At 32.3% G+C, this 23,342-nt stretch overlaps 1 protein-coding gene and 1 non-coding gene across 2 annotated transcripts; both read right to left on the reverse strand.

Annotated features, from left to right (window-relative positions):
* Positions 1-238: 238 nt before the first annotated feature.
* Positions 239-22,929, reverse strand: Spred (Sprouty-related protein with EVH-1 domain). The gene is made up of 9 exons (XM_014246780.3): positions 22,541-22,929; positions 20,120-20,640; positions 9,045-9,222; positions 8,584-8,752; positions 6,589-6,668; positions 6,430-6,505; positions 6,015-6,352; positions 5,438-5,856; positions 239-4,919 (listed from the first exon to the last, which is right to left on the reverse strand). The coding sequence occupies exons 2-9, from the start codon at positions 20,137-20,139 to the stop codon at positions 4,793-4,795; spliced, it is 1,407 nt and encodes a 468-aa protein (XP_014102255.2). The 5' UTR covers positions 20,140-20,640; positions 22,541-22,929; the 3' UTR covers positions 239-4,792.
* On the reverse strand, positions 12,174-12,253 carry TRNAL-UAG (transfer RNA leucine (anticodon UAG)). The gene has a single exon. It is a non-coding gene; the product is annotated as a tRNA-Leu (tRNA).
* Positions 22,930-23,342: the final 413 nt, after the last annotated feature.

The following is a 23,342-nucleotide window of genomic DNA, read 5'->3' on the forward strand; positions in this document are numbered from 1 at the left end:
ACAGATATTCTACTGCACGAACAATAAAATTTATAACTTAAGTACTGCTTTAGTCAGAATTAATATTTCCTCTATAACGTGAAGGCTTGACCGTGACCGCGCGTTACCGGAAGTATATCTATATGCCGTTACCTTAGCAGCATTTGGTAATATCCTAATATATACTCTAGCCATTTTTATTGCTCCAGAATGCTACTTTTACCAATGTGTTACCACTTTAGTAAAACACAAGTTCAAATTTTGTTTTTGTTCATTGGATTTTATTAAATTTTTATTATTTGCATTTTGCTTCAATGCACGTATTATAGTTTAATGGCATTTCCACCATTTGAAATATTTATTTTTGTGTTTCCATATTTCAATTAGAAAGATGCCATTATTGTAACTAATACAGTTTACACACTTATTAAAAACATTTAATTCCGCGGGTTTCCTCAATAAGCTGGAATGTCGTCTCTTCTAGCCGAAGATATACATATGTACATATATACCAATAAATAGCTGTACATTAATATATCTCAAGCACTTGTAGCGGATCTTTAGTTTTATTCATCAGCAGTTATATTTCACCTTCCTGATATTTTACTAACTGTTCAGGTTTTTTCTTTTAAATTTTACATATTAAAAAATTCACATAAATAATTGTATAAACATTTCAATAAGAATTATGTAACAATTGTTAATAGTAATAATTATACTAATCAATAGTTAAAAGTAGTGCGTAAAAAGTTTGTCCACGCAAATATTTGAATCAACAACAAAAAATACTTGTATTGTATAACAAATATTAGAATTTCCATTATAGATCATCATTAAAAATATGATATTGTGAATATTAATAACATTTAATAATAAGGCAAACAAAAATTAATTTACTTTTGACAATTTGTGTGTATTTGTATTTTATACCTGAATGTGGTGATGAACTGGTCTGTGCTACGATTTTGGGTTTATTTATTAACCCTTTCCAAAGTAATACGTTGAAAATGTGACATTTATAATACTTTGCGAAATATCGAATTCTCGTAAACCGCCTGTGAAAGTTAATTGGGACTTTACGTGTTGTATGTATTTTTACAGCACCTGTTTTTTCATTGCTAGGCCTGCTATCCCCTCAAATCACACCATATACCATATGTAATTATTTCAGTGACAATACTGCTGTTCTATTGCCTTGCGGAGACCGGTATTCATTAAAACAGTGTTGTTGTTTTTTTCGGAGCATGTAGTATCCATCTATCTTGTATAAGCCTGTTTTATATTAGTAACACATTACAATATATTTTTGTTTAAATTTCTTGCTTAAATATGCTGCATTTGTTGCTATGTTGCACAACCTCATTTTTATATTAGTTTTTATTTGCTTAATTGCATTTATTATTACATGCCAGTTACTCGCACTCTATTTCTTGGCCGTTATTGTGCCCGCATTCAAAATGTTGCCACATCTATGTTAAATTCATGCACATTTTTATTACATATTTAAATATTTCTTTATTATTTTAGACACGTTTTATGCATATATTTTTTATATTTACTTAAATACAACAATAATAATAATAATAAACACAGTAATTTTAAGTAATAATCAGAATTATTATTTAGTAGCATAATAAATTGTTTTGATTTTTTTTTAATTTACCTCAAAACAAAAGTTAGAAAAGTTCATATGAAATAAAAGTTTTACAATGCTCATGCACATACAATACATTATTATGAGTTTTAATTTAATTTATTTTTTTAGTTTTCTGAATACAATTTCTGTTTTGTTTTTGTTTTAAATAATTACTCTGGCTGGTTCTTTGCAATATTTCAATACATACATTTAGTTAGATACCCATGTACTTTTTCCAGAATTGTTTTTTGTAATTTTACAATAAGTAGGTATACAATAGTAATGTTATGTTAATATAGTAGCTGCATATTTTACCACTTACATACATGTTTTTCAACATTTACTTATTAATAGAAGTATGAGTTTTTTATATTTATTCTGAATAAACACTTAAGCAAAGCCTAAAAGTCAAATGATAATTTTCACAATTTCTCATTTGACTGCTGACTTTAACGGTACTTTTTTAATTTTTTTATTTTTGTTACTTTATTACGCGTCTATGCAATTGTCGCGCCGCTATTTACTAACCTCAAAGCACATGTAACGCCATTTTACCTGTTTTTTGTTTATTTTTTTAATGAACAGTTAATTGTGAAATAGCAATTTTCGTTAATATATGTATGTCTATTATTCAAAATATTTAATGCATTTAATTGGAAAATTTATGTATGTATACATATGACATTTTGCTAAACAAAATTGCCGTTACTATTAAAAAAATGGGTGTGCGTGTTTTTAAATTAACAAAAGAAATAATTTTGAGTCTTCATGAGCCCTAAGAAGAGTCAAAATTATTCTTTTACACAAAAATTAATTAAATATTTATTTTGTTATTTCATTTCGTTTTAAGTTTTCTTAATGCAACTAAGGGATGGCAAAACGCGCGTTACGTTTCTTAGTAGTTGTTCGAAAAAAGCTTTGCGTACATTGCAAATATGCGCGAAATACTAAATAGTTATACTTTTTTTCTTTTTTTGTACACATTAAATTTTATAATGGAATTTCATGTAGTTTTCTACTTTTTCCTTCCAATATTTGTTTGTAAGAATTTTACAACTTTTTCAAAGTATTTCTTGTTTGCTGCATTTCCTTTTCTTTAAAGGTTCAATGAGCCATGCTTTTACCTCATTTGCGTGAATAGTTTTTTTTTTTCTTTTCATTATACAATAATATTTTTGTACGCAGAATTTCTCATAATTTATTTTGTAAAATAGTAGCGCTGACTTCACTATTTTGGTTTTAATGGATTTTGTTTTTCATAAGCAGCCGGTTGGAAATCTTCAATTTTCACCGACTACAGCGTGTTGCCATATATTTAATTTCTAATAATTTATTGTAGAGTAGAGCACATTACAAATTTGTAGCCTTCTGAAGCTTTAAAGGTTACAGTTGAATTGTTTGCGTTGGCTATCAAATGAGTATTGTGCTCATATCTAAAATAATATAATTTTTTTGGGAAGATACAGTTATTTTGTTAAAAAAAAAGAATAATGTAATAAGTATTAACGCCAATTGTCAAGGTAACAAAAGTACAACACTATTGTACAGATGATTACTAAACGAAAAATAAATATATTCAATATTAAGTTGAAATAAATATATATATTTATTATTAAGTTAGAAAAAATTATTAGATTGCTATTAAATTTTTATTCCTTTAAAAAAATAAACTAATAAAACAAAACATACTAATTTTTGTACCTTTTATGTCACATTCATTTCTCTCTTTACAAATTTTTTGAACGCTTCTTTTAGGCAATTCTTTATTACGAAAAATTTTGTTCACGTAATTTTATTTGCTTTAGCATTTTTCAATTCTCATTTTACGAAACGCATTTTTAAGATTTGACAGCAGCTTTCTAGCTTATTTATGCGTTAACGCCATTTATTTACTTTTATTTTTACTTGTACTATTAGATTTGAATATTTGCTTTAGTAATACTGTGCACGCTGCTCATAAAAAACTTCGGTAAACTTAAACATACTATATATTAGAGCAAACAATTATAAGTGGCACATTTGTATTAACATTAATTAAAATAAACGAAGCATCTATAGCCAATGAAAGATACAGAAATGTGTATTTTACACGTAAAATATGTAAAATCAAAAAAAAATAAAAATTAAATTAAATTAAAACAAACGTCGTCATCATAAATGAACGCCGCAATGTTTACCGTTAGATAAATATTTACAACTTAACATTAGATTTCAAGTCACACGCTTAAAAATAAAATGTCTTAACTAATTTAGAAACTGTACATAAAACACCAGTTTTTACACTATATAAATATATGTATCACTTAAAAAGATTAATCAACGCATATAAAAAAAAAATATTTATGCGAAAAGACAGTGCAGGCTGTTCTTAAGTAGAGAATATAAGTTTTGAACTTATCAGCTTTTGTGTGAATTGTTGAATTGTTAGCGTTTAAGCATGTGGTTAAAAATACTAGAATGTATTATATATGGCCTCACAGATTTAATATATATATACAAAAAAAAAACAAAAATAGATGATAAAAGTGATTTGCGCGAAAAAATTAACTTAAGCAATTTATATGATATATAAGTGTAAATGTTTCGAAATCCAAATTTAAGCAACAAATCATAAAACATATATGATTTCACTTTGTGCCAAAATCAAAAGTTCTAAAAAAATATATGAAGCGTATTAATTTAGAAAAGCAAACGCCCATAGTCATTTTGTTGTGCTGTGGGTCGTGCTTGTTGCAGGGCATAATGTATTGGCGTTTGGAGTTGTTGTTGTTGCTTAATTTTTTTCTTCTTTTCCTTCTTTTGTTGTTTCAAACGCTGCTTGTTGATTTTCTCCTGTTCCTTAGCTATTATGGCGTCATCGCTAAGGTGCCATTGTTCGAATTGTTGTGTTAATGTGCCACTAGCGCTTGTTGGCTGTTGCCTTTGTGGTTGTTTTGGTTGCACTTTCTGTGGCTGTTGTTGTTTATATTGGTTGTAGTTATTGTAATTGTAGCTATAATTATTGTAATTATATTTTTTATAGTTGCAATAGTTGTAGTTGTAATTGTAGCTATCGTAGTGATCATCCAAATCGCCAATGCCGTTGCCATCGTAATCATAACTGTCTGAATTCATAGCATCCTCGTAACCGTAAACATAGCCATTGTCAAATTGTTGTTGCAATTGTCCCTCCAAATGTCAGACTTGTGGTTTATGTCGACCGCCGCACACGCCGCATGATACTCCCAGCCAATGGCAGGCGCGCAGCGGCGGATAACACCAAAGGCAGGGTACGAGCAACGATAGCAAGGTCAAGCCGAGCCAACTGCATGAAAGATGAATGTTATATTAAATATTATTAAAATAAAAACAAGAAAAAACATTAACTTCGCTTGCACGAAGCAATAATACCCTGCATAAATAGATAATTTTTCATACAAGAAAATGATTTTGATCGTTCAATATGTATGGCAGATATATGCTGTAGACGTCCGATCTGAACAATTTGTTCGGAGATTGTAGCGTTGTTTTGGACAATAATTCATGCCGAATTTAGAAGATTTCCGACTAAGAGAAGTAGTGGTAGTAGAGTAGTGGGGAGAAAAAGATGTATGCAAAATTTCAGATCAGGACCTAGTTCGCCTATTTACAGACAGACGGACATGGCGAAATCGACTCAGCTCGTCACCTTGATCATTTAAGCATATATTTTATAGTAACTTCGACGTTTCCTTCTGGGTGTTACAAACTTCGTGCCAAACTCAACATACCCTGCTCAAGGTATAATTAATCTGTCTCAAACTGCGAAAGAACGGTTTATGTGCACCCGAATTCATTACTTACCGCTTAGTGCAGCCAGCTTCATTGACGCACTGACATGGATGTTGTGGCGTTTCACCCTCGGCATCGCTCATACAATGATACAACATACAACGCGCACAACCCATGCCCGAAATATACTCGAATGCCGAACGAAAGCGATCGGGTGCAAATTCACAGGCACCCTTCCGATTCCATTCGTCATTGTAGAGCTCGTGACAGTAGCGGCAGCGAGCGCGTTGACTCTTCTTAATGATATCCACATTGCTCGTGGGATCTTTGATTATCACACCAGCGGCAATTGGAGAAGATTGAGCAGCCGCAAGTGCTTGTGCAGCTTCCAAAGCATTTCGTTTTTTCAATGCGCTGATCGATTCGCGGCGTGCGTTTAACACTTGCGCGCCAGCCGGCTGATCGACAACCGGATAATTGTAATCATGCACCTGTTGTTCAGGAATCAAAAAAGACAACGTAAAATAAAAATCAAACGAAGGAAGAGTAAATAAAAATAAAGGGTAACGCGAAAGATAGAGTAAAATAGAAAATGGTAACAAAAGATTAGCATTAATGAGACTGCAAGCACACAAAGAAAATGAATTACCGCTGTTAGTTGAACATAGGAGTAATTCTCGCTAGGCGCAATGGCTGTTGGCAGCGATGGCGGTGGCGCTTCAAGTTGACTCGACGAGACTGTGGTGATTGGGGGCGATACGATGGCCGCGCTTACGTTTGTGATAACGTTGCTATTGTTATGACCACCAGTTGACGCGTTGATAGCGGACAGTGAGGGTGGTGGTGGTGGCGTTTGTAGGCTGCATGATTTCTCGTTCGATATGTAGTGAATGGTGGCCTTAGGATGTTGAGTGACAGTACCATCCGAAGATCGGTCCAAATCGCTTTTGTTACTGATGCGTTCACCACGTTCGACACTAATACTTTCTGTTGGAAAAGAGTGAATAAAATATTTGAAGATTTGCACAATTTTTTGAAAACTGTGTAGAAAAAAATGAACCTACTGTGACTTTTTTCGCTGCCTTCGGGACTTGAATGTGACTTTTGTATGCACTCGGCTTCTATAGGTAGATCTAGGGTCTGTGAAAAAAGAAACATATAATATATAAATAGTCCTAATTTTGTTATATGTTATGTATATATTATAACGATTTAATACACACCATAAAAACGTCGTCTTCACCCACAGAGTCATATTTTGTAAGTGGCGGACATATTATTGATGGGTTAGATTTGGCCAGGCCTAAAAAGGTAGAAAGTGGGAAATACCGTTAATATATGAGTATAGTTTTGTAAAAAGAAAATGCTATGTATTACCGTTAAATCAAAATATATACAAACTAAAATAATAAAAAAAAATGTTGAAGCATTACTTATTGATTTACTGCATTGTTAAACATTAAAAAATAAAAAAATAAAAATAAAAATTTAAATAATTATTAAAAATACGAATTACGGCGAAAAACTAAACAAAAGTGCTGAAATGTTGTTTAATTTGGGACACTTAGCTTCTTTTCATCAACGTTTCGATAAAAATTGTACTCTAAGCGCCGCATGAAAACATAGATTTTTGGAACACAACAAGGTATTACGGGAGGCCAAAAACTACAAACTCAATACCTTATGCTTTTTATACTAATTTTAACTTACCAAGCATGAAGTTATTAAGGATGATTTTGATTTTAATTTCGTAATACATATTTGTTGTGAAGTTTTTGAATATCGAACAATACGTTTATATTATGGCGAATTAGACAACATTGTGTTGATTTTGTATTTGAATTATTTTTGCATTAATGTATGATAATTTCCAATTATTTTTTGAAGCAGATCAAGAAAGAAAGAGAAAGAGAGAGAAAAAAGCAGTAAAAAGAAAATCATACCAAATGTAGTAAGCAAAAGTGAGTTTAAAAAATTACATTTTATAAAATTAAAGTAAATTTAAGCTTGAGTTTTGTGCCTTTTAAAAAAGCAATAAACTGTGATAAGAAAACATGCGCACACTCAATACATATACGAATGCAAGCACATGATAAACATATGTGTCCGATTATCACAAAGACAAAATATCGATAATCGAATGTACACAGCACGCAAAAAATCAAAATTCATCTTTTCTTTTGAATACATCTCGTATGTGTATGTACTTATATTAGTATATCAATTATATATAGTATGAAAACAAAAAAAAATTACTTGCAAATTTTAAATTGATAAACAGTCATTTTAATTTTATCGTAAATAAATTTAAAATATTATAATAATATTTATGGAATACAAGCAATATAGAGAATATTTAGTGAGCCAATTATATTTTTACCAGAAAGAAACGTCGGACACGCTATAAAATATATTTATAAGTGGCGAGCTCATTCAATTTAGCCAAGTGCGTCTGGCTGTACGTCTGTATAGCGTATAGCTGCCACACAAACTAAACGATTACAATCAAGTTCTTGCAAGGAAAACTTCTTTATTTAACGAGATATCATCACTAAATTTGACATAGATTATTAACTTAAGTTGGCGTTTTTTTTCTTATTTTCTTTGGTGCTAAAACCGCCTGTTTTATAATAGCGCTATTTTAAAAATGCAAATGAAAAATATTTGACAGCAATTACAGTTCGTATACATACATACGTACATTTTGTTTATGTATCTAATTTTATTCTTAATTTATTAGTAATAAATAAATATATATGCATTACAATACACTTAGTAGAGCAAAAATATAAAAGTCAATATGATTACTTAAAATAAGCACACCTAAATGTATTTTTAGACGTGCTTAATGCAGAAAACACAAAATGTTAAAATCTAAACATGAAATTACTACAACAATATGCACTTACTATTTATATGTGTGTAAGTATGCGTAAAGCAAATTTTAATAATGGTAAATTGGGGAAATCAAGCATTAACAAAACAAATGTAGTAAAACAAAATAAATAAAACAAAATTTTAAATATAAACGAAAATGCGCACATATGGTATACACAATTAAGCAAATAAATTGCAAGCATTGCAAATAACAAAGTACGCATAGTATATTGTATATGTGTGTATATATGATTTTTTTATTGTTGTTGTAATTGCTGATGATTTTGATGCTGTTTGTCTCTAACAATTACAATTGCATTGCGCCAGCGAGTGATAATTACCATCAATTAATTCATTGTAGGCGCGTAGTACGCCTTTGTCGAAGGCGCGCGCATCGGCAGCCGTTTGAAAAGTGAGACCATTGCGTTGTTTACCAGCACGCCAGTGATGAAATGTGGGCATCACTTTGTAATACTTCAGATCACGATTTATGACACAGCTTAAAATTACCTAAAATACGAGCAAATTCATATAATTTGAATGGTGTTATTAAAGTTTAACAATAACTGTTAATAGCAACGATATTATTGACACTAATGCATATTTATCGATAAATCAATGATTGAGATATTTACAGATTATTTTAACAAAGCAATTGCTTTCGGTTTGTAAACCTGATTTTAAATCATGTGATTTGAAAAGTTTTAGAATTAATTGTGTTATTTAAAGAATTTGTAATATTATTTCTTAAAAGAATCTTTTATCAATAAAAAAAAATTTTATATTCCTTATTATTACTCACACTTTGATCAGAGATTCTTTGGCCGTAAATGATATATTCATGTCCAGCAGCGCCAGGGGATAGTCTAGCACGTTTGCGTATTGAAACATTTGCTAAACCACCCCCGGCGAGTGGTAACCAACCCTCGGTGCTTTCGTCTCTGGTCATAACCTGTGCGCGTACTGTAACTAAGAAGTCGCTGCAATTAAAAAAAAAACAGAATACAAAGTTTTAGATTAAATATTTATTTATATACAAGTATAAGCTTCAATAAAATATCGATTAATCGCTAACGAATGCTATTTTTGTATATTTATTAAGGGGTTATATCTACTTGTGCATTTAAAATAATTGTTTTTTTTCATGTATAACAAATGTAAACATATTGGAGAATATTCGCCAAAAATACGAAGTTGACACGGCAAATAGTTTCGGAGATATGAGTGTACCATATTTCTAAAAAAATTAACTCAAACCCAAAACTTTTAACGAGTTTTTCTCGTAACGCTGTCAGAGTTGGTAATTCCTGGCTCTGAAAGAACTTAATCGCAAGCGTTAAAAATAAATCAGTTGCCATCATATATAGAAAACCTGTTATACAAATGTTCACCTTCGTAAGATGATACAATTAACTAAATACACATTAAGAACGGACCAACAGGCTAAAGTCATCCAATCATTCGTGCGCAGAGAATTTGCATTACGTTCGCATAAAAACAAAGTTAAAAAATTATGAAACGAAGGACTTTTAAGTGTATTAAAGTCGCAGCTGCTGTTAAAAATAATAGTGTTGCATAGCAAAAAAAAAATTATAGACAACCTTCAACAAATGCAAACAGCAGTCAGTTTTTATTGTAGCTGCGTCCTTCCATTGGCTGCACGAAATGCTTCGCAAACATGTTCGGAGCACGGAGCAAAAGGTGTGCAGCAAAGCAGATGAACAGGTGGTAGCGCTAAAATGCTGGAGCCAAACAAGTTATTGGCAAAACTATTGGCTACTCTTGTTGTTTTTTGGAGTTTCGGAGTTTGCGCTGAAGTGTGCACTTATGTATGTACTGGTGTCTGCACGACTTCCTGTCGCTTTCGTGCGTCCTGCACAAACTCGAAATACAGTGTATGCGCAACTTCAAAACTCCCAAGCTGCGAAAACCTTCTTATTCACACGATTACTCCACGCTTGTATAGAGAGGTGTAGAGAGAACGGAAGTATGCGGTATTGCGCAGCAGCAAAAAATAATAAATTAAATTGCTGCAACTTTATGAATGGAGTTTTCATATGTACATATACTTTATACAGCAGAGTTCCATTGGGTTAGCTTGGCACTCGCAAGTGTTTCTCTACCACTATTTTAGTACAAGTAATTTCACTATTGTCGCTTCAAGGATTTTTATGACGTTCTTTCAATGTTACTTCAATGTTGACATTGTGGCCATATTCGCTGAATGAAAAATGAAGTTTTTGCAGGCGTTGGTTATGAATGGAGTTTCAGTTTATTGAGAAACCCTGTCAACAAAAAAAAAAGAATACTTCAGCTACATATACCATATGTATACGGAAAAATGTGTGGATATATATGTAGGTAAATATGTGGTTGCTCACACCAATGTCTGTACATATTTATACCCTGAACAGGTTATATTAAGTTTGCCACGAAGTTTGTAACACCCAGAGGAGACTCTTTGAAGTATATACATATGTATATACATATATGTATAAAAATAAGTTCTTGTATGATGTAGATAAAACCGAAAATGACTTAGTCATTAAAAGAAATAATTGTATATGTATATTTTCTAAAAATTACTTCTATCTAAACACTTAAAAAAACGTTTTGATCACGTCCAAAATATAAGCATATATATTTTAAATTAATTTTTTTATGTTTAGTATGTAGTATTTTTAATAAACACAAATTTTTAAAAATTACGAGGTACATTTTCTTCAATTATCCTGAAAAGGTTTTTCTAACATTCTACTTAATGGAATTTTTCTTGAAAGTAAGTAGATAATATACATTGCAAAGAAGTGTTTTGTAGAGTATTAGAGGCCAAATTTTTGTCGAATTTGGTATTGTCGTCTAGCGGATATTATTTTCTAAAGAATAAAAATTACATGCGAAATTTATAATAAGTGAAATATGCAATTTCGGGCGAATTTGAAATCAATGAGATTAAAGTGTTATACTTTGAAAATTTATTATAGTGATTTTTAATTTAACATTAACGTTTTTACTGTTGGTGATAATTAACAACACTACTCCGCTTTTTAACTTTTTTAGCATAAAAACTAAAGCAAAATGTATACAAAGCTTAGATGTGCGAAAAAAATTGCAAAAAAAAAAATAATAATTTATTTTTATACGTGCATAATTCTTGCAGAATTATAAATAAAAAGAAAATATTTACTTAACTGTTTGTAGTGTATTTATACATTTTTCCCCTTTCAGTAACGGCAACCCCAAGTTATAACCGTATTTCATTCTTTACAACAGTATCCAGTGTATAAAAGTGTTTATTTTGCAATGTACATACAAATTAAGCTAAATATTCACGCAATATATTGCTTATAAACACATACATCACCACATATAGCAAATAGAAGGCGTGTACCTAGGCAATGTCCCTGATAATGCTGTCAATGCCAAGCGAACAGGCAGTAAAGGTATTGCTCAATGATTAACTATGTGAATATGTATGCATGTATATACAAACATACTACATACATAGAAGCAAGAATGGGCTAGCCGCTTGGCGTTGCTGAGCTCATCATAACTTCATGGTCACAAACTCAGCCGATACATACTCCTATATAAATACATACATACCGACATATGTATGTGAATTTTGGAAATGGGAAACTATCAATGGAAATTACATGAATGAAAAAATTGTTTAATGTAATTCCATGTAAAATATAAAAATAAATATATACACAACATATACATATGTGATATGAAAAACTACCAAAATACATTTTTACATATGTATAAAAGTTTGAAAAAATTCGTAAGCAAAGAAAATAATATTTAGTTGCTGTTATGCTTTGCAAAACCTAATATATTTAATTATTATTATTAATTACGACAAAGGTACAGAAAAATATTTAAATATTCAAAAATGTTTGCAAAAGTTAAATCGAAAAAATAATTCTGACAGCGGTGGGATTCGAACCCACGCCCTTTCGGACTGGTGCCTAAAACCAGCGCCTTAGACCGCTCGGCCACGCTGCCTCTTGCCATTTTATTGTCCAATATCGCTCTTAAATTTACACTATCCCATGACGAGAACTTTACACTCATAATTATACAAATTGGTCGCCGTTAGTGAGAACGAAGGTCACTCACTACAAACGAATGCATCGCCTACAAACGAACGCTATTGTGAATGACTGCCTTCTATAAAGCTAATGCCGGAGAAATTCATTCACGATATGCTACAGAACGAATGAATGAATGGTACATACATAGATACATGTGTTGGAAGGAGGGAGTTGGGGGTACTTTTGATGCATCTATGATGAGTTACATATACATACATATGTATGCGCTAGCATATAAGTTTATGTTGTTTATGTATTTTTCTTTTATTTGTGCAAAATTTCAGATCTATAACTCAGATATTGGGAGACTAGCCCGCATATATAAAGATAGACGGACAGACACACATGGCTAAATCGACTCAGCTCGCCACTCTCATTATTAATGTATATTAATTCACATATGTACATACATATGTATGCATTTTAAAGTCTCCGTTGGGTTATACAGCTCTGTATCAATATACGTTCTTAGTGAAATGCTTGGGTATTATTTTACGCTACATTAGCAATCTTCCATTAGCCAAATCATGCAGAGTGGCAAATCGAACAAGTAACTGGTATAAATCATATAGACTGGCACAACCAAATGGGAATAAGGTAGCGAGAGGTTATACCATTTTAATGAATTATACCTAATTCGTTGGTGCTCTCACACGTCCTTATTTTGTTTTTAATAAGAACAGAGAGAAGTGTCGGTTCGAAATTTTTCTTTTTAATTATTTAGTCGAAGATTGAAATGTAATTTATTTTAAGCGCACACTTAATTTTTCAATCAATGCCAACATTATTTTCTATTTCTCTTAATTAAATATTGCTATTTTTGGCAAATAATGAAATCTTCTCAACATCCAACTCAACAGCCTCTCACAAATAAAATCAATAATATTGTTTGAGGGCAAAATAGTGTGTTGCCAGAATGCTGCCTACAAAGTTAGAGCAATTTGGTAGAGTTAACACCTTTTTAAATATGTCGGTATGTACACAATTATGAATTGACTGAATAAATTTCCAATAGCTCCACATACACCTACATACATACATATATTATTTAAGTATATACTTGTACATCAGTATCTACATTCATGTATGTACAAATATACACGTCCGGCTGGTTGATTGCAAATGTAACAGCGTTAGTGGGTAGCGGAAAAGGCTGGCAATCCAGTCAGCCAGCCAGCCAGCCAACAATTGTAACGCCAATCCAACCAACCAGCTAAGTTAAATAAGTAGTATGTTATATGAAGTGCCACTATCAGCGGCCCAGCCTTTTCTATATACATAAATTCAACACACCTACACAAAAAATTTTATATATATATTTACACTCCCATACATATGTACGTATGTAAATCGCCACACATGTGTTATAGGCGTTGTATAAGGTTGGACGGACAAACCGATGGGCGAAGGAAAAATGACAAGTAGATTAGTTGTTGATAAAATATACAGCGAGACAGGACAAATAAACGAATCTAGGTTACCTGCCTTTATTATGAATGGAACCATTTATTGAATGATAATGACGAATACAAAGAACGGCATGGTATGCTGTATCTATGTATGTACTTTATAAGTTAAGTGTGTCATAAAGCAAATTTATAAATAAATATGTAAACTAACATGTGTGTGGTTACAGTAAAAACTTTTATTGTGTATATTGGAACGTCCTCAAAAATAGTTATTTCTTCTAAGCCAATGGATTTCTTAGTATCAATAAAGTGTAAAAACTACTGTGTTGTTACTTTTTGGAGATTTTTTGACTAAGAGAACTTGGTTCTTGAAAAAATTCTTTGTTGATCTATGATTCTATTAAAAATGACTATGTTTTTCTCAAATACTATAAGTAGACCACAGGGAAGTCTCCGTTGAATTAGCGTACAAGACTTTTAGAAAGACATGGGAATTATAAAATATATATATCTACGCGAACAAGTCTCTTAATTCTTGAGATGTCGATCTGACATTTTGCACACGTCTTTTTCACCCCAAAAAGATGTTAATTTGTTAGAACTATCGCTATCGGACATTAGTGGAGATAAGGTAGGATATATGTACATAGCTGCCACATAAACTGATCGATCAATGTCAAGTTCTTGCATGGACAGGATATCTTCACAAAATTTAGCATTAATTATTGTCCATAACAAAGCTATAATCTGCGAACATATTGTTCAGATCGGATCACCATAATATATCGCAGCCATTTAAACTGACCGATCATAATCAAGGCATAGAGCTCATTAAAACCTTTTTTCTATATTAAGTGATTTTAATTCGACTTTAAGGTTGTCTATATCAAACAACGTGACTAGAAAGTTTTAGAATTTTTTTTAGATTTGCTCACAGATATATTTGAGATTGCTTATAGCAACTGCGAAAGGTATTCAAGCATTGGTGCAGCCAAAATTAATGTTTTCTTTGTTCTTAAAAAATTTCTTGTATAAAATTTATTAGTTTAATTTCAAGTATCCTTTGAATTTACATACAACATTTTGCGAGGCATAAAATCTTTATATCAAATAAAGCACAGAACATATGGATGTGGTGTTTGAACAGAATTGCGGGTCGTTGCATGCTGTCGCTCCAATTTTTCATCACTGTTTTCCACATAACCCAGCTTTTTTTTTGTCAATAGCGTACCGCATTCCTCTAAAGGAGTCAAAGTGACCAATTGGCAGCGAAACCATCTAGCACCTAGACGATTGATATTGATATACTAGGTAACCATGAACGATAACGTTGGCACAGCTCTAAGAAAGTATAAACAAATATATTTTTTAAATTCAAACCACTCTAGATAATCGCTGTTTCGAAATTCTACAACACTAGAAGGCTTTATTATATAGCCCGTATGCTTCGATGAAATATTTACTCTTGTATGTATATGCCGCCTCATATCATTCAATTATTTCAACTTTTTCTCAGAAGATAATCTAATAAAAGCCTCAGTAATATTACATTTGAGGAGTTTAGCCTTCAAAAATATGAAATTCGCTTAAAGTTCGCTTGCATCAAGTGTCGTTGTTGTGCTTTGATATGCAGTTGAAGTGGGTTCTTAGTGGAGTAACCTTGTTGTCCACATATAACAATGAACAAATATTTTCGTTGGAGTTCGGGAAATATTTGCTCTCAGTCAGCATGCCTTTTTACAGCTACATAAAAAATGCAGAGAGTAAAATATAAGAAAGAGAGTAAATAATTTTAAAGAATCACACATTTTGCGTCTCGTAAAAAAATGAACTATTTGTAACTATTTGTAAGGAGTGTGTCCTTTAAAAACCAAATCATTGTTGTTAAATTTGCAAACATAATTTTTCTAAAACACAGAACAGAATTCAGTTTATTACATACTAGCCACTAGCCTACCTTAACCGAAATCAAAGGGAAAATACCGATGCGTGGTAAAGTTGTGCAGAATACGCGCTCTCAGTTGCCAACAAACGGTCTCTTCACAACTTTCGTTTTGCACACATTTTCGTTTACTTACTCCAAACTTGGCAACACACACTCTCGCAAGCCATCTATACACAGTGGTAGGAAGTGCTCCATTCACTCCACTTTCATGGTACAAACGGTTCGCTTGAAAGGTGGTGACTGGCGTTTAGTGGGTGTTGAGCAATTGATGGGTGATAGAACGTTGCCTAGGCCAATAGACAATACAGTGAGAGCACTGAAGTTAGCGAAAAGCATTATCGCACAACACATCGTGCCGACGCACGAAAGCACAAAATTGTGCGGTCTCTATATGAGTACATACATATGTATGTATAGACTGTTATAAGTATATACACATGTTTGTGGGTATGTAAATAGTTTTAACTTTGATAGGCGAAGGTTTTGTGCTGGAAACTCTTACTTTTTATAGCTTAGTGCATTACACACCCATATACCATGTAGCCATGTGTATATGTACATACATATATATTTTTATACGCACTCACCCGCATTGACAAACCCTCAAAACATTTCCCAGACGATTTACCGATTGCTACACGAATTTACCGATCCACTCAACGAGCAAGGCAAACATGTATGCATTTTCGTGTTAACTTTTACAATAATCATGAATGAACACCTACTACCTACTTACACCTTCGAGTGGTGAGTGTGTACGTGAAGGTGTTTATATGCGTTTGTTAAGTACGCGTGGGGTTGAGTGCTTGTAAAAATACACTAGTACATATACGACGACAAAATAAATGCCGAATTAGCGAACGAAGTTGAATGATAGCGCAAATGTATGAAATGTTTATGGAAAAGTGTAGTAAAATCGATGGCAAAGAGAAAATTCTAAAATTGTGCGTTGCTATTGACTGTCAGCTAGAGGATCTGATGAATTTATTTTATAATCTTTCGCATAAGAAAACGGTCTGTAGAGAGCATAATATAAAAATATACATACATATATGATATGATGATGGAGCAAGGCCTTAGCTGTGGGACAACAGAAAAGGAAATATGGCTTATTAATACTTCTAATTTTATATACTGGAGCTTCTTGCTCCAGCGTAGACAAAGCTTCACTTTCCAACTGACATAATAGTCGCAGAATGCTACAATATATCTCGTACCAACCGACCTCTAGGATGATTGTGATAGACTTCTTGAGCAAAAACGAAACGAGAGTAATCGCTCAACCACCGTATTTGCCAGATTTGGCTCCCTGAGACCATTTTCTGTTTTAGAAATTGAAAAGTAAAAGTAAGTAAGTTGAGTCCAATGACCCAATCTATAAAAATTAAATTTGTATTCGATTTAGTATGCTTACGCAATTTATGTGGACCAGTCCGAATCAAATTTGATCTTGGGTGTATATTTTTAATTTGTTATGATTAAAAATATAACATTCGTCAAGTTCTGACTACTTAAAGTTTAATCATTTTTAAGAATACCTCGTTGAATGGAACAAAATTATGTGTAAAAAACGAAGCATAAACTACAAATGTAGCGCTCAATATTGCGATCATACTCAAAATGATGTGACCTAACCTACCAAAAATCCGTTCCTTGTTTGTTTTTTGTTAATCTATCAACACCTCACGACACTTTTATAGGACTAACGACTATTCACGATAGTTTAAACCTAGGTAGATTTCTGACCACACTTTCTTCTATTATATTATATTTTTTTGTCATAAACAAGTACAAATTTTTTAGAACTTGAAGTTACAAAATCTCCCGAAGCTTTCAGCATAAAACGTGCTTATAAATCATTATTAGGTATCTGGTGTGATAAGAAATGCTTTCTAGAAAAAAACACAATCTTGGCGGATGTAATATTCCCATTTAATTTATCAATTAATTGATTGTATTGGGGGTTCGAGTAAATGCTACTCATGGTCGATGAATGAGTCAATAAATTACAACTCGCACACACTTTATATACATATGTATGGACATATGTATGTAAAATCGCATAGAACGGAAAAAATTATGAATGAAACTTTTAGTTATGGCAAAAGTTGAAAAGTACTTGTTATACAAGCTATAAAAGATTGAATAGCAATAAACGAAATGATCATGGATGTGCATATGTATATGTATGTAAATGGACATTTAAAAATATTTTTTATGCTCAAAAAGTCTTTGAAGAACAGAAGGGGTAAGCTCATATACGAATTTCATGTTCTGTTATTCTAAATGAATGGAAAGGCAAGCAAATTGACGGCATCGAAATGATGTCACTGAAAGATAGCAAAAAGAGGAAAGAAATAAATGACTTGGCAAGTTGATTGACTGTCTGATTGTTTACAGAGTTGGTTGGCTTCGCGAATGATTGAAAAAACTTCCGAATTGTAGTGGGTGTATGCTATAATACTTGCAAGCCTATTGTATTTCTACAAATACTATAGCAAATAAACATAAATGTTTCTTTTGTAAAAATATATTTGTTGTATATACGTATGTACAACAATATTCAATATATGTATAGCGAAGAAACTGAGTACTTAATAACTTTATAGATTATAAAATAAAGCCGGCAGTAGTACTTCAAGTGTGGTGTATTTTTCGATTCGCTACAATATAATAAATTGCTTTACTACATGTATTCTTTACGTGGTTATATTATTATATATATATTATGGAGACAAAAGAAAAAGTTCATTTATGCTTTTCAGTTTACAGGTTCATTTCTTATAGCATAAAAGGGTATGAAAATATATTTATCTTAATTTTGATCGATTAGTTTGTATGTTAATTCGGAGATTGTAGTGCGGCCTTGGACAATAATCTATGCGAAATTTCGTAAATTTCTTGTCAAATAAAAAAAGTCTTCAGTACAAAGACTTGATTTTTATCGGTCACTTTATATCACAGCTATATTCTATAGTGATTCTATACCGGTGGTTCCGACAGATGAGCAGCTTCTTGGGGGGAAAGTGATGTGTGCGAAATTTCAAATCGAATATACTTTGTAGGGTCTCCGACATTTTCTACTGGACATTAAAACCTTCATGGCAAATTCAAAAGTCTTTTGCTACTTTCAATAATTTTAGAGATTTTATGACAAAAACTTCTATGCTACATATTGATATTAACAGTGCGTGATCATTCGTTCCTCAACACCCATAATTTTATGGAAGCAGTCGTCGCTAGTGCAGCATTAGTGGAGGGTATAAGAGAACATGCTTTCGTTTTGTTGTGTTTATGGCTTCGTTAAATTGTGCGCAATTTCATTAACGACCAAAACAACGATGATTAAACGTAAGCAAATTTCCGAATGTGTTATTCAAGTGCTTTCTGAATTTTTATTTGTTATTTGTTGAAGAATCAAAAATACATTAAGAAAAAAAAATTATGCGATAGCGGCATATACAGAGCGGAAGTGGTTTCAATTTCGTGCTGCTGAATTTTTATGGCACACTTCAGCACTTCTTCAAGCAAACGCAAGCGCTTTAGATAGTGTATGAAGAGTATGACTCATTTGAATGGGCTGCGCATCGTGCAAGCGCCACTTGAGATATACAATATGATCAAATTTGAACTGGACTGGCCAATTTAAACTGCGCGCGCAAATCAAATAGATAAATATTTTGTTCCAAGATTGGTAAAACTTTTTTTTTTAGTTTCGTGTAAATTGTTGATCTTCATATGTCAATCAATGTGTGCTTGGCTGTTTGTGTACGACGCAAAAAGTTGGTCTGGCGATTTCTACCATGGAAAAATTTTTAACGAGATTGCTTGAAATTTTTCGTTTCCAATAAAATCACGACTTCGAGTCGTTGAAAATGTTGGAGAAGTATTTAGGGAGTCTACTTTCAAATGAACACAAGTATATGAGTTGCAGAAAGAATTCAGTAAAAGTCGTGAAGTCATCGATAACTAGCAGTGGATCTCAACATCTTTTATGAATTTGTTCAATAATTTTAGTTAATGTTTTGGGTATAAAACGTGAGACCTGAATCTTTTGCAAAAACTGTGTCGAGTAGAGATCGCAGAAAAGGTGCTTAATGCTCTAAATATAAGCCGAAACTGAAAAAAGAAACAATAGTCGCTGAAGGCACTGAAGGACATTACAGCCGATAAATTCAATTCTAATCGGTTGGAGGCAATAATAAAGATTTGTATAAAAAAAAATGAAAATGTATTTTTTTTTATCAATCCGTATCATATTTGATCATATGGTATTAAAGAAAACACATTCAAAGTTATCGATTTAACCTTTTATAGCCTTTATTACTGGGGAATGGTATGTCCATGGTCAAAATCTAATATTTACACTATTTTAAATACTTATTGTTACTTTATAAACTAAAATGTTTACAAATTTACGTACCTTTCATGTCCTTCTGTCATGATTTGTAATCAGAAAGGTTCTAATGTGGTAGCGTATTGTGTCGGTGGTCAATTTCACCATGATTAAAGCATAAAGACATTCAAAGCTGAACAAACTTCCGACCGACTGGACCCAACCGACTGGACCGACCGAACGCCTTCACTGCACACACAAATACATGTAACTGTGTAAGTTTGTTACGACGAAGATGTTGATGATGTATCAGACGAAGGAATAAGCGTACGAACCAGTGAGTGACCAACGATCGCCCGATCGATGGATCCAGTGACCGACCGACACGCACCGACTAACGAAACGCTTTGAGCTGTTTGTTCAGTAATTACTTTTTATGACTTGGTCTTGAAGATGTTGTGAATGGTTAATTTTTCTTAATTTGCGATTTGTTGCTTAATATTTTTGTTTATTATATGAAAACTGTCCACTAATATTTACACGGATTTATTATTATTTTCTTTTGGCACTCACAGGTTGAAGACTCTGGGCGTCGTCCGCTTGGTTTGCTGTTTGGCCACCGTAATCACCGTTTGTATACCAAATATACAAAATTTTTAACTTTCTAATTTAATCACTTCAAGCATATGTAATTATTTTTTTTATTTTATAAATGTGCAGAGGCAAATTTTTGTATGTATGTACATACATTGCACCCTAAAAATTTATATAAATGAAAATATACTTTGAGTGATAATTTTTTTAGCTGCTAATATTTTTTAGTATTTTTTTGCCATATTTATAATTTTTTAAACTATGAACTCATAAAAATGTTGTTTAGCGAAAATCTGTAATATTGTTTGGCGGCGCCTTGAAATTTGTGGGCGATGCAAAAGCAGTTATGGCCAAAAGTGATGGCCAAAAAATGTGTTTTACAGCGAAAACAAGGAGAATGCGAAGTGGCAGGCATATCATTCTGCGCCGGCGACTCCAACACACATATTCAAGCCAGCCAGGCAGCAGTATCGGCAGATACTACCTAACGATAGATACAACAATAAAATGTTGCTTCAACAAGAAAACCAACGCAAACTGCAGCAACAGCAATGACAACAAGAACAAAAACAACCACATCAACAGTAGCACAAATAAATTGGTATGCTTTAAAGCGCATAAGGAAAGCTGAACAGGAGCGAAAAAAACAGCAAATACAAAAACAACAATATAACAAATTTTGGGCGATTTCTCTTATTTCTATCTTTACTGCTGCTTCGTAGATGTAGGTTATATTGCTCCTACTGATGTTATTGTTCTCTCCAGGTGCCCATTCTACTTTTTCTTTGGCGACTGTTGCTGGAGTTGCAAAAATTTGTATGTGTTTGTAAAGTATATCTTTTAATAATATTGTCGCTTCCTTTGTTTGTGTTCTGGCGAAACCAGCTCCAATTTTTCGAGTTCTATACCACTTCGCCTTTGTTTTTTTCACAATGAATTTTATGTACACATAGGAACAATCTTTTTTCTTGCTGTCTCTCATTTTACGCATGTTTTCGCAGAGCACGAGAGAGCAAGTGTTGCTTGCCCTGCTGCCACAGCCTTCGTTGACCAAAAAACTTCTGCACGACTTTGCACACATACGAATTTTGCCTCATCCTTTACAATTTGCGTCTGAATAAAATTTCTTTATTGTTAACTTTTTAAAAAAAACCCTAAAATTTCAATATCTGCCCAAATAATTTAACTTTTAAGATATTTCAAAGTAAAAGTCATTATTTCGACTTAATCGGATAAACAAATTTTTCAAATATATAGTTTGAAACGCAAATTTTACCTATACATACATACATACGTAATATTTGGAAAAAATTTTTGTTTTTGTTTTACGGCTCTTTTCTAATGAGCTGCATGTATATATTTTTATTATTTTATTATGAAAGATTGTATAAAATAACTATCCCAAAAAATATTTCGTGGCTCTAAACAAATTTTTCGCTTGCTACATTTTGACCAATCCGGGGACATTTAAAAATCAAATTAAGAGCATAACTTCCTATTTGAATTAAATGCTAATAGATTAAATGTATGATACTAAAAAAATTTTGCAGAACTATCATTGACAATGTTTTTTTAATGTTGATAGTTGAAATAAAACGAACGCAATTGCTGCTGGGCGCGACGCCTGCAACAATCCCCAGCGTGTATTGGAATTTTTTCTCTATATATTGGATAATGCGAACTGTCGTTTTTGGAGAAGCACTGAAAATTTTCACGCAGTCACAGGCACACGCACACGAACACTTGATCTACATATCCACATGTATTGGCATTCGCAAAGTAGACACCACCATGAATTTTTCCAACTTTTCCACTTTTGCCACAGCTTCTTCTTCTTCCAATTTTCTTCAGCTTTTGCAGATTTTTCAATCAGTTAACTACATTTCCAACTTCGATTTCATAACTAACACTCACGTCATTAATATTGTGGATTAAAGCGACATTTTCTAATTTATTTTTACATTATTTATTTAAATTTTCCTTAATAAAAAATTGCGTGAACATTTTCGCCTCCACCACTATGCCTGATACGCGTATCCGTTCCGTCTGTCCGCATTGACTGCGCTGTTGCTCTGCTCCTAAACGCAGTCGCTCCTATTTTCTTCGTCAGTTGTTGTTTTATCAGCTCCCCTTTGTATTTGCTGGATTGCTATGACTGCACTAAACGAGCAGGGTTGCAAATAGTGTTCATCACAGTACAAATGTGTGGACACAAGAGTTGTACCGTTATCAAAAAGATTTGTTAAAAAGTTAGAAAAAATGAAACCGGTATTTTATCTGTGAGATTAAAGATATTTTTTACTTCAACCATTGTAATAAATTATTTAATTTTTAGTTTCGAAATTAGCGTGTGTTTTCGATATATCCAATATGTAATGTCATACGTTATAACTAAAATAGGTAAGGCTACTCCAATATTAGACATTTTCTGAATGAATTTCTTTTTAAACTTAATTCGCACATTGAACTTGAGATATTTTTTAAATGCGCATGTGCCGTTATGTGTATTTCTCAATGAAAATTGTTTTTGCCTTGGAAGCGAAAATAATACATCCGTACACAATATAAAAACAAATTGCTTGGAACACAAAGTAAGGATTTTGTAAATTATTTGTTAAGAAAAGTTAATAATAATTTCCAAAAAATAATTTACAACTTTCAAAACCTTCGTAAAATTCACAATCATTGTGAATTATTGCGTTCTTTGCTTTAGCGT

This window comes from Bactrocera oleae, chromosome 4, assembly GCF_042242935.1.
Source record: "Bactrocera oleae isolate idBacOlea1 chromosome 4, idBacOlea1, whole genome shotgun sequence".
NCBI classification, from domain to species: domain Eukaryota; kingdom Metazoa; phylum Arthropoda; class Insecta; order Diptera; family Tephritidae; genus Bactrocera; species Bactrocera oleae.